Here is a 13,419-nt window from a genome sequence, read left to right on the forward strand (position 1 = left end):
CTCCATCCTGCTTATCCTTAGGTGAAAGAGATGTCTTTGTTTTGTTGGAGCTAATGAATGATGTATAACTATGGCTATGTGGAGCTGCAATGCTCTGGCTATTATTTAACTCTTAACTGCTTGCAAGAGCAACAGAGGATGTCTTCCGTTATATGTTTAGATTCCTTAAGTTATAAAGTAGTGGAATTTACAACATCAAAGAATATATAAGGCAGGAAGGACTTGAGATATCACATCAGTCACTTTTATTGTTTTGCTTTTATTTCAATTCATTTTAAACCTGCAGAGTCAGCAATACACATCAGAGTGGGTTTACAGAGCTCTGCAAAGCAGGAGAGTGACAGTAAAGGCCCAGTCTGCCTTAAAGGGAAACCATGAGGTACAAAAATGTTCCCACAATCCGCTGTTTATCACCTATTTTCCAAATCAGGAAAACATTCTTAGGATGCTGAGTTCATATTGCGGCTGCTATCAGTTTACTCATAGCTCACAGTTTAGTCAGAGATGCAGTACTTGTGCAGGGTCCATGACTCACCTCTCTTTCCTGAGGAGAGAGCTCAGAGCACCTCTTTTTCCCTTTTTTTTTTAAAAGTACAGATTTCAATAGAAGCAACGAGGAGTTAGTAACAATGAAGCCTCAGGCTCCTGCATCCCTCTACCTCTACAAGGGCATAAATTGACATGAAATTAAACCCCAAACACAACCTTTACCGCTCCAAAACACCTCCACTGCCAACATCCAAGAACTTTTGATGTGAGTGTCCTCTGTTATCCAAATGATGTTCCAGCCACTAGCTGACACTCTTTAATTACGTTAATTACGCTGTGCTGCACTGAGAGATTACCCTTTCTGCTTTCAGTCATTTAAGTTCTTAGATTGATCTTCTATAATCTATAGGGATTTAACAATACATTTAAAGGGATTCTATAGTGTAAGGATTACAAATCTGTATTTCCAACACTATAGTGCCCTCTGGTTGTCATCCCCCCTCGTGCCCCTCAAATCTCCGGCATGTAAAGGATTAGGAAACCCTTTAGTCACTTACCCAATTCCAGCGCTGATTGTCCATCGGCGCTGGGTCAGCGAACCGCCTCCTGCAGCGCCATCTGATTGGGTACCTAATGCGCATGCAAGATGAGCGCCACAAGCGCATTAGACCGTCTGCAGAGGAAAGCTTTGCTGTGGGTATTTCACAGATGCTGGATGTCCTCATGCAGGGAGTGAGCATATCCAACGTCATTTAAGGGACCCTTAGAATACCAGAAGTGCCTCTAGTGGCTGTCTGATTGACATTCACTGGAGGAAGTCTTAGTGCTCAAAGTAAGCATTGCATTTTCTCAAAAACTGCAATAATTCACATTACAGGTCTAAGTGGGACAAGGACACTGCACCCAGACCACTTCAATGAGATGAAGTGGTCTGGGTGTCAATGGTGTCCCTTTAAGAATTATTTCACTAAGCTTCGAATGTACCTCTAAACTGGAGTACACAAATGGATAAGTACATTTGTATATCTGTTTACTAAAGGCAGTTTGTTTGCATATTCAGTTACGTTTCACAAATATGTACCCAAATAATTTAACTTTGTGGTAGATTCAGGGATTTCAGTTAATTATCTTTTGAAGTAGATAAACTAACTCATGATTAAATAAATAAATCAATAAAAGCAAAGGCTGTACAAGATGTCAGTGAGCACAAATTAAAGAAAAAAAAAATCCTAGCACAAGATATCATTTTTATTAAATGAGAGCCAGAATCTACTAGCTTCTCTATCCCGCCCCCTTCCCCCCACCCTCTCATGCAAGGAGAGTAAAGGGCCTGAAATTGCTCATTAGACTTGTGCATCTGGAAGACGAATGAAATAATCAATTATAGAATGATAAAACAAAATAAAAAAAATGGCTTCATAGACTAAATTGGACTATGCAATTCCTTTGTTCTTTTTTTACAATAAGGTTAGAGCTCAGAATAGTTTATTTTACTTTTACAATTATGTAGGCTCCCTCCACTATCCTCTATGCTTAGGTATTGTGTATTATATTATTTAAAGGGACAATCCACTGCCCAAATACAACATAAATAAAATCATTGTTTACTAGAAATACCCCAAATGAAAATGTGCATGCATTTAATAATGCATTTTTTCAGTGGAATTATATCTTTAAAAAAAAGTTTGCAAAAACTACAGATCTCTAGTCTGCTGCCTTTGCAAGCCCTTCTCTTCTACCTTTATGCGACTGTTCAATCACAGATGTCCCAATGCAGCTCAATGAGAATTCTTTGCAAGGCAGGTGCTCTAAGCAATTGCTGCCTCCTGAGTTGAAAAATCAGGGGGGGTGTAACAAGAATAATTTCTAAACGTGTCAATTTCTATTAAAATCTGATTTTTTTTTCCAAAATGAAAACAAATAGGGCACACTCTTCACACATAAAGCGTGTTCAGTGGCGTACGTACCGCGGTCGCAGGGGTCGCAGCTGCGGCCCCCCGCGACCGGGTAGCAGCTGCCACGCTTTGCGGCCCCGGCGGCAAACCGCCGGGGCCGCATGTTAAGGGGTCCATCGGGTGGCCCATGCTGTCAGGGCCACCCGATGGACATGGATTGTAAGGGGGCCCGGTCTGCGCTGGGCGCGTTAAGTGCGCGACCGGGCCCCCTGTGATGAAATCATCACTGCTGGGAGGAAGTGACCGCACGTCACTCCTCCCAGCATACTGAGAGCCCGCGCGGGAGGAAACAGAAAGGAGGAGGGAGTCAGAGTGGGAACTCTGACTCCCATCAGGCTGAGCCACCACTGGACCCACACATGGTAGGAAACATTTTGTGTATTTGTGTCTCTGTATGTATGTGTGTATGTCTGTGTCTCTGTATGTCTGTGTCTCTGTATGTGTGTATGTCTGTGTCTGTATCTGTGTGTATGTGTGTGTGTGTGTATCTGTATGTCTGTCTCTGTGTGTGTGTATCCATATGTATGTCTGTGTCTCTGTGTGTGTGTATGTGTGTGTCTGTGTCTCTGTGTGTATGTATGTCTGTGTCTTTGTCTCTGTATGTGTGTGTGTGTGTGTGTGTATCTGTATGTATGTATGTTTGTGTCTGTGTTTCTGTATGTGTGTATGATTGTGTGTCTGTGTCTCTGTGTGTGTGTCTGTTTCTGTATGTGTGTATCTGTATGTATGTGTATGTATGTGTGTCTGTATGTATGTGTGTGTCTGTGTCTCTGTATGTGTCTGTGTGTGTCTCTGTATGTATGTGTCTGCGTGTGTGTCTCTGTATGTATGTGTCTGCATGTGTGTATGTATGTATGTGTCTGTCGGGGGTGTGTGTATGTGTTTGTGTCTATATGTATGTGTCGGGGGGAGGGGCCCACAGTCAGGGGGGAGAGGTTCACGGTAGAGGGGGCCCACGGATCAGTTTCGCACCGGGGCCCCATGGAGTGTGTGTACGCCACTGCATGTGTTCTAGGGGTCTGGAATGTCACTTTAAAATTTGCTGGTGTAAGTACCTGCTATGCCCCTCAACCTTTGTTGGCATGTAACGAATGGGTGTCTAGTAAAACCTGGGGGAGTGCATAGCCATAAACCAGCACCTGTAGCTCTTGTCCTTTTTAAAATGTAAGTACCCCCTATGGCTGAAAGGATGGGGACTAGGAGCAGCAGGGCATGCACCACTCTCACTCCTAATATTTGGAGGGGGTATCCTTACCAGTTTTAACTATACCTGATAGCACACATCAGGAATGGGAGCAGGGAGCAGTGCAGCGCTGTGTTCCTTGCTGATTTATATATTTACCCACGCACCTGCCAGAATTTGGTGAGGGGTTAAAGTATACTTTGTTTCTCCGACTTCCATTAATGATCAAAATTGTATCTGTTTTATAATACAGAAGAATATAAGCTCAGCAGAGTTGGGAAAGCTCTATGGGATAAACATACTGAAACAATATGTAACATTTACTATGTGAATACACTACCTGAACCCTATATATGCATTGCATTCTTTAGCAACACAGTGGAGAATTATTAGTGTCATTCTATCCATTAATGAACAGTGGCTCTATCTTTATTAAAAATTCACAACTTGTTGCTAACTCAGTAGGAGGTTGATTTGATTAAAGGACCACACTAGTGCCAGGAAAACATACTTGTTTTCCTGGCACTAGAGTGCCCTGAGGGTGCCCCCACCCTCAGGGACCCCCTCCCGCCCGGCTCTGGAAAGGGGAAAAGGGGTAAAACTTACCTTTTTCCAGGGCTGGGCGGGGAGATCTCTGCCTCCGATCCTCCTCCGTTCCGCCCCGTCAGCTGAATGTGCACGCAAGCGCATCTAGCGGCTGTCAATGAGACAACCACTAGAGGATTTGGAGGAAGGCTTAACCCATTAATAAACATAGCAGTTTCTCTGAAACTGCTATGTTTATAAAAAAAAAAATGGGTTAACCCTAGCTGAACCTGGCACCCAGACCACTTCATTAAGCTGAAGTGGTCTGGGTGCTTAGAGTGGTCCTTTAAGTCTTTTTGCTCATTCGTCAAATCATATGCTATTAGATGTCAAAGTTTTCACTGTTTCATGTTGCATTTTGTGACATCTGAACAATTGTCACTTGGCAAATGTAGGGCTTCCTTTCATATCTTCCTCATACACAATTAAATGGCACAGTACAAGATTATACAGTTGAGCTACAAGATTGTAAGATTGTATTTTTTGGCTATGAACATTACTTTATTTATATAGCAAATTCTGCATTCTTTTGCTAAGTGGAATTTTATTAAAGGCTTGGCCTATTTGCAAGAGTCTGACTTTTCAGCTGACCTTTAAGGAGAAAAAAAAGTGACCACTCCTTCAAGTATATTTTGTCATCAGCACACGCCTTTCAACTCAGCTAGTCAAACTGAGGCCATCTATTGACAGCATCAGCATGCATGTGAGCCAGACAACACCAGCATGAGTGGACAGGGTGAAATAAAAGTCATGTTTTGATAGGAAATTGTCCTGTCTATCTATTCCCATCAAACGCACACTGGCCCTGCCGCATGCCCTGCATGCATTTTACTGAAAAGCTTGGTGGAACAAAACAAATCTTATCCTTATTCCGTGTTCATTGTTATTTTAACTTTGGTGCCAAAAAAATTTAACGTATTGAAACTTCTGCTGTACATGGATTTAAAGAATGTGCATAGTGTTTACCTGAAACAAGTAGGAGTTGACAATCATTGTTTGTTTGTTTTTTGTTATTTCTTACAGACAAAATACATATTAAAATGGTGATCAGCTCCAAACTAGAGATATTTACATTCATTGATTCTTATTCACCAAAAGTATTCTCCATCTGGATAGTATTATATGACAATTCCCTGCAACTCCATGTATAAACTGAACTGGTTTTGTATTAAAAGACAGAGTCTGCCTGTTGTAGAAGTTATAGTGTTTTTAATGTTTTTAATGTTTCTTTAAAACATTCTGAGGAGAGCCTCACAACATAAGTCGCAAAACCATTTAAGAACAGATTGACAATTTACCTGGGGTATGCTGGGTACCTGCAACCCCCTACCCTGTTGCCATAAGATCCGCCACTGAGCTAAACCAGTACTTAGTGCTCAACCAGTGCCCTGGCCTATTAGCTGACCCTGTATGACTGGGCTAACAGGAAGTGACCTGTAGTGGTTATGGTGCTTGGAGTGGTCTTTTAATAATGACGCTAAATGACATTCCTACCTACCCTTATATAAACATTCTAATATTTGTACTCCTGCAATCCACTGCGTGGCCCCTAATCTGTATACTAATATTTTAAGAAGTGTGACTTTATTGTTTGCTTATAATTTTCTTTTTGTGTTCAATAGAAATGCATTTTTACAGCAAATAATATACCTTTAAAAAACAGTTTCCCATGCCTTTTAAAGTACGGGATGATTCCCTGTTTTTCCCTCTGTTGCAGCTTTAACCGGGCTGTTGATCCACATTTCTCCTTTGGCTACACGTGGAATAATAAGGGGGCCTGGGCAGCCAGCCAGAGACTGTTGGGCAATAATAGAGCTAGTGGTATGTAGAAAATGTGATTACTGCTGTCAACACAAGAGTGAACCAAATGGAGGGTGAACGCGGCAGACAGAGATAGTGGCCAGGGAAACAGATTAAAAGACCCAGTGAGAGGAATGAAACAACTTTTTCCTGGGACAGATTGAGCGTAGAACCACAGTCTCAAGGGCGGGCTACATTGGGAAAGATATTGGTTCAAGACGTATTGTGTCCCTTCCCCCCTATTTTTGGCATTCTTATACCATTTGAATATGTTTAGCTTTTTTTTTTTTGTGCAATGACAAAAAAGTGTGGAGGTGTTTTACCACACCATGTAGTTTGATGTGCTTCGCTTGCATTTCTGCAGCTTCTAAATTCTAAATATAGCCAAAAAAAGTTTTACATATTGTTATAATTGTTAACATTATTATTTATGAAGGCCAAAAATATTCTGCAGCAATGTACATACAATATGTGGAATTAGAAACAAGTAGTTGTGAGAAGTCACGCTGGACATACAGGAACAGAAGATGGTGAGGGCCCTGCCCATGTTGAGCTTACGTTGCATGGGAATGTATGCTTATTTGAGTTAGGTCGTCTTCCCCTTCTGTCAAATGGATTAAATACAGTGTGGGTCAGTAAGTGACCTTGACCTTTCAACCAATAGGGATTCAGATTATGGTAGATATTCAGGGAGTGATGAATAGCTGTCAGTGGTGTATCCTGGTTTTGTGCTGCCCTAGGCAGAACAAAACTCAGGCGCCCCCCCCCCCCCCGCACCACCCCCACCCAACCTTTACCCCGCCCCGCATTCTAAATACACACACACACATTCACTGACAGATACGCATACACTAGCTAACAGAAACACACACTCGCTAACAGAAACACACACTCAGTAACAGACACTCAGTAACAGACACTCAGTAACAGACACTCACTAACAGACACTCACTCTCACTAACAGACACTCACTAACAGACACTCACTAACAGACACTCACTAACAGACACTCACTAACAGACACTCACTAACAGACACTCACTAACAGACACACACTCACATACACACACTCACAGGCAAACACACACGGTCAGACAGACACACACACTCACAGGCAAACACACTAACAGACACACACACTCACTAACAGACACACATACACACACACTAACAGACACACACACACACACACTAACAGACACACACACACTCACTAACAGACACACACACTCACACTCACTAACAGACACACACACTCACACTCACTAACAGACACACACACTCACACTCACTAACAGACACACACACTCACACTCACTAACAGACACACACACACTCACACTCACTAACAGACACACACACACTCACACACACTCACTAACAGACACTCACACACTCACTAACAGACACACACACACTCACACACACTCACTAACAGACACTCACACACTCACACTCACTAACAGACACTCACATTAACACTTTTTTTTTTTTTTTTTACTTTAACCCCCCAGCCTCCTTACCTTTGGGAATGCTGGGGGGGGGGGGGGGGGGCTTCTTTTTTCCCTGGTGGTCCAGTGGCTTTTTTTTTTTACTTTAACCCCCCCAGCCTCCTTACCTTTGGGAATGCTGGGGGGGGGGGGAGGGCTTCTTTTTTCCCTGATGGTCCAGTGGCTTTTTTTTTTTTTTTAAACTTTAACCCCCCCCCCCCCCCCCCCCCCCCCCCCCCCCCAGCCTCCTTACCTTTGGGAATGCTGGGAGGAGCTTCTTTTTTCCCTGGTGGTCCAGTGGCTTTTTTTTTTAACATTAACCCCCCCCCCCAGCCTCCTTACCTTTGGGAATGCTGGGGGGGGGGCTTCTTTTTTCCCTGGTGGTCCAGTGGCTTTTTTTTTTAACTTTAACCCCCCCCCCCCAGCCTACTTACCTTTGGGAATGCTGGGGGGGGGGGGGGGGGGGCTTATTTTTTCCCTGGTGGTCCAGTGGCTTTTTTTTTTTTTTAACTTTAACCCCCCCCCCCAGCCTCCTTACCTTTGGGAATGCTGGGGGGGGCTTCTTTTTTCCCTGGTGGTCCAGTGGCTTTTTTTTTAACATTAACCCCCCCCCCAGCCTCCTTACCTTTGGGAATGCTGGGGGGGGGGGGCTTCTTTTTTCCCTGGTGGTCCAGTGGCTGCTGGGCGGTCGGGCGGCGCTGCTGGGCGGGCGGCGAGGGAGCACTTCCTTTGAGCTGTCTGCTCAGCTCCCTCGCGCCGCACAGTGAGGCTGGGAGGCGGAGCCGGAATATGACGTCATATTCCGGCTCCCAGCCTCACTGTGCGGCGCGCGAGGGAGCTGAGCAGACAGCTCAAAGGAAGTGCTCCCTCGCCGCCCGCCCGCCCGCCCGCCCGCCAAGCAGCAGCCCAGCATGTCTGTTAGCCGCAAGGCTAACAAGACATTTGCCTTGGGCATTTGGGGGGCGGCTTTTTTTGCCGCCCCCTGGAAAATGCCGCCCAAGGCAAATGCCTTGTTTGCCTCGCGGCTAATACGCCCCTGATAGCTGTCTCATGAATGAAATCCTCAGGAATAGACAACCTCCAGGTGTAGGAGATTGCATTACCCACCATGCTGTGCATACCAAAAACATGGACATATCCAGGGCTATTCACTAAAGTGAGACTTCAAAGAGAATTTCACATTTCAGGTCAGAGTATCCAAACTGAAGTCACTTTGAATTCACCTTGAATTTTAGTGAATAAATCTGTGATAATTTGATGGCCTTCTAAATGGAGAGCATTCTAATGAATTGGCAGAGCCGCCTTCTGGCCTTCTGGCAAAGGTGGATTGCAACAGGAATACATAAACTTATGCCTAAAATGTGTTTGTGACCTATCTTATTTTTATTTATCTTTTAGGTGTTCCCATGCTTATAATCATGCTCAAAGAATGAGAGTTTAAACTCTGACCCAGCAGTCCATGATTTTAAATCTATTTCTTAGCAAAACCATTAAAAGCATGTCAGTTCTACTCTATGCTGGCAGTATGAGAGCAGTGTGGGGTTTGATTCCTGGGCTTCAAGTCTGATTTACCAATAAGGATATGTTCAACATGACTTGATGTCACTTTCTTGGGCATGCCAGTTCATGGATACTTTGTACCATCCACATTGCCAGCAAGTGTATAGACCTTGTCAGACTATGTTACCATGCTGTCCGTATAATGGCAATTTATTCTAGTTAATAAACCCACAACTTAATGTTAGAAAATTCCAGCCCACAAGCAGCCAGACTAATGGGATAGTATATCTTCAAAGCAGTATTCTCAGTTCTCTTCCAGTGTAATTTAAAGATACACTAAGGTCACCTGAACAACTATATCTTATTGTATTTGTTCTGGTGAGTATAATTATTCCCATCAGGCTTTTTGCTGTAAACACTGTCTTTTCAGAGAAATGCAATGTTTACATTTCAGCCTAGGGATACCTCCATTGGCCACTCCTCAGATGGCTACTAGAGCTGCTTTATGGGGCAGTGCTGCACACTGAACTTTCCTCACAGAGATGCATTGATTCAATGCATCTCTATGCGGAGATGCTGATTGGCCAGGGCTGTGTTTGACTTGTGCTGGCTCTGCCCCGACCTGCCTCCTTGACAAGGTCAGCCAATCCAATGCTTTTCAATGGAAAAGCAATGTGATTTGCTGAGATCACTATTTTTGATAAGGTCAGCCAAGGAGGCAGATCAGGAACAGAGCCAGCAGCAGCAGACTGGAATAAAGGTAAGGTTTTACTATATTTAGAGTGGCAAGGGAAATGGGTAAGGGGACTTGATGGTGGTTTTAGCACTATAGTGTCAGGAATACATGTTTGTGTTCCTGACCCTATGGTGTTCCTTTAATGTGTGTGGCATATGCTGGCTATGTATAGTGTGTGTATGTGTTGGCTCTCTGTAGTTTGTTCTGGCTGTGTGTGATGTGTGTGATGTTACTGTATTTTGCCCCCAATTTAATTTACACATTCAATTTCTGTTGGACTGATTTAATATGGAGACTCTGGTTTTTTTTTTTTGGTAAATTTTTGTTTATTCCATTATTCAAGTTATATATGCAATGTTAACTGTGGACACGCAGGTCCGCTGATAAAACTGTTCAGGGTATTTCCTGGAAATAAGGTACACATAAATGAAAGATAACAGTGGTGACGTGCAAGTCACCCAACATCTGTCTGCAAACATTTTAGGTAGGGCTCGCAGGTCCTGTAACATGGGTGAAGGCGGGCCTTGCCCCTTGACTAGTGGGAGACTCTGGTTTTTACTAGTTCTTGACGTGTGTTGTCTTCCATCCTATTTAACTAAAGCGAGAATTGTCAGGAATTCAAAGTGAGTTTCATATGTAAGGCCAAAATAGCCAAACCGGAAACATTTTTCAAGTGCTTAGCTTTATTGAACTTAAACTGAACAAAATTTAGTTTCTTAAGTATAATTAATAATGGATTGTGGATATGGTAAAATGCCTAAGATTTTCTTTGGCAAGCTCTGCCGGTCTCATTTCTGAAATAGGTTTGTTTTTTTCCATTCAGATTCATCTCTCTCTCTGTACAAGTAGGAAAGATTACTTGGTTCCCACACAAAATGGGCTGCTTTTGTTTTGTCTTTTTGACCCTCCAGAGACTGCCTGATTTCTCAGCAGTTTAGGTATGTAACATAGGAAATACATGCAGTACACGCCTCGCCCACAATACAGTTACTTTCTGCTCAGTGTGTGTATCCGTTTCCTCTAATGCTGCTTTTACAGTTCAGAGCAAAGCATGAATGTTAAAGGACTCTCTGAACATAAAAAATGGAAATATTCTGCCGTCTCTCTCAGGACAGATTTCAACTTCAAAGCTCGCTCTGTCAGACAAGGTAAAATACCCTTTATATCTGAAACACTTCATTTTCATAGTTATCCTAAAAGAAAGCTTTTTGATGAATTTCCTTCTTTTTAAATTAGCATACCCACATTCATTTCTACACCCGGAGCAAGGGTGGCCAAAACATAATCTACCACCTCTTGTAGAATTACAGCTCCCTAGATGCCCTGCTATCCTAAAGGGTGCTATAGAATACTGAGGGCAGAAATTCACAGCAGATAGGTTTACATATTGACCAGCTCAGATTCAGAGAATCGCAGTTCCATTGGCAAGGTGATAAGTAAACATTATAGAACAATTGAGGAACTTTTACTGTATTACAGTGACTTCTCAGTATGTTATTCTTGTTTTCCTGATTGAAGAATCAGTAAATGAAAAGTATCTGTACCTGGAGATCATTGAAAGATAGCTTAGTTATTATCTACAGTGCATTTATCACTATGTTGTTGAATGCATTGAACTAAAACCGATTAAAAGAAATGATAAACAGTTCGGGAATGGTGTGTGACAGCTGTAGGAATGTAAACAGGGGCACAGATGATGGTGTGTTCCAGGGGCTTCTAGTGGTATCTGTGTGTTCACTTATATATATCTATTTCATAGTAGTCTTCCGTACAAACTCCTCTGTTTCCAGATTTTAACACTGAAATCTCTGTATATTTTAGGACCCCCCGAAGTTCAGTATAAATGTCTTCATCGGTTATGGTCCGTTTTTCATTTGACATGCAGGGGGTGTGTTGGGATGTTTGAGAGACAGTACTGCTGGTGTAAAGTTGCAGGCAGGGATCGGACAGCAGCACTATCTGGGCTTTGTGCTTGGGCTGTTGGCCTGCAATCTTGTCTGTCGGTCATAACAATTGACTTGTCTTGACAAAGTAAGTCAAATAAGAAAGATGTGGGGCCATTGTCTAGAACACTGAGCATGATTTTGTCACTCTCTGCTGCCTATAGTCTCTTCATCTGACCCTAACAATGTGTGCTGGCTGTGTTTTAATGTGTGTGGCATTTGCTGGCTATGTATAGTGTGTGTGTGTGTGTTGGCTCTCTGTAATGTGTATGTGCTGGCCGCATGTAGTTTGTTCTGGCTGTGTATGATGTTACTGTGTTTTACTGTGTGTTACTGTATTTTACCTCCACCACCTCCACCGCATTCCTGGACCGGTTTGCAGGGCCTATGTTTAGGTTCTCCACGCTCTGAATGGACATGCTGAATGCTACCAATAGATTTGGTTTAACCAGTACATCTCTATCAGGAGATGCTGATTAACGCAGTGTGGTGGTTGTAGGGCATTCATACTAGCCTACTAATGCCTTCCGATGGAAAAGCATTTGATTTATGATCTCAAGGAGGCATGGCGGCCACCTATAGACTAGCGCAGCAAAGAAAAAATGGTAAGTAAAGCTTAACTTTTTACTTCATCCTGGTTCAGGGGTGGAGGGAGAGGCAAACACCTAAACAGTGCGTAGTAAACTATAATGTTAGGAATACATGTTGTCTAATCCCATAGTGTTTCATTAATCATTATTTGTCAGTTGTGCTAGCATATGGTAATACCATATAATAGCCGATTAATTCTTCACTCAAATATTTTCCAGAAAGGCTTTCCTATTAGACCTGCCTTCAGAGACACACCAACTGTAATGTTCGAACTATGATGAATCAGAGTAGATTTGAAACACGCATCCATAAACTGTATAACTCAGGAAAACTGGCCGTGATTTAATTTTTTGGATAAGTTTACCAAATAAACATATCTGTTACTTATCAAATGATCTGTCTACAAAAATCCCGATAGACTTTAGTTGTGACTTCTGTAGATAAATAATCTTTTACGTTTTTTCACATTTTTAATTATTTATTTATTACTGGTATTTATAGAGCGCCAACAGATTCTGCAGCGCTGTACAATTAGTGGAGGACATACAATATACACAGACAAATACAAAAGGTAGAGAGGGCCATGCCAGTAAGCTGATAACTGGCCATTGAAGTTCTTTCATACAAAGTGCTTAGCTAGATAGTCCGTGAGCTTACAATCTAAAGGATACAATGGGGATTTGAGACAAGAGATAGCAGGGGAAATTTGGAAGTGATGGCTAATAGAAGTTCACAGAGAGCTGCAGCTGTTGGTAAAATATAAAGGGAATTAAGAGGTAATTTAGTGAGAATCTCAAACAGCTAGAGGAGCATGCTATATATTTAGGGGGACCGTGGGTAGTGCTGAGGAAAAATGCAGAGATTGAGTATTGATGGTTCTGGAAATGTGTGAAGTGAGGCCTTAAGAACAGAGATAGAGATGGAACAGTTATTTAAAGGTATTTACAACCAGGAAGAGCATAGGTAAAAGTGTGTGGGAGGGGGGAAAGGGTACAGTAGCCATGTGTTGTATACAATTGAAAAGTTTAGCAACCAAATTATAACACCCAAAATATTAGTAACTGTGTGCATAAAATATTGGTCAGAAACATTAAATGACAATAATAAAAACTGCATGCACAGAAAATTACTGTGGCAAACTACAGGT

General features: G+C 42.5%; 1 protein-coding gene across 1 annotated transcript in view; it reads left to right on the forward strand.

Moving 5' to 3' along the window:
• The first annotated feature begins 10,777 nt into the window (after window positions 1-10,777).
• The window catches only part of UTRN (utrophin), a 583,870-nt gene continuing 581,228 nt past the window's right edge, over window positions 10,778-13,419 (forward strand). The window contains exon 1 of the mRNA XM_063443106.1: window positions 10,778-10,886. Within this exon, the coding sequence (XP_063299176.1) occupies window positions 10,790-10,886 (97 nt within the window). The 5' untranslated portion in view covers window positions 10,778-10,789. The remainder of the gene's footprint in view (window positions 10,887-13,419) is intronic.

The sequence above is a fragment of the Pelobates fuscus genome, chromosome 2, assembly GCF_036172605.1.
Source record: "Pelobates fuscus isolate aPelFus1 chromosome 2, aPelFus1.pri, whole genome shotgun sequence".
Taxonomy (NCBI): Eukaryota; Metazoa; Chordata; class Amphibia; order Anura; family Pelobatidae; genus Pelobates; species Pelobates fuscus.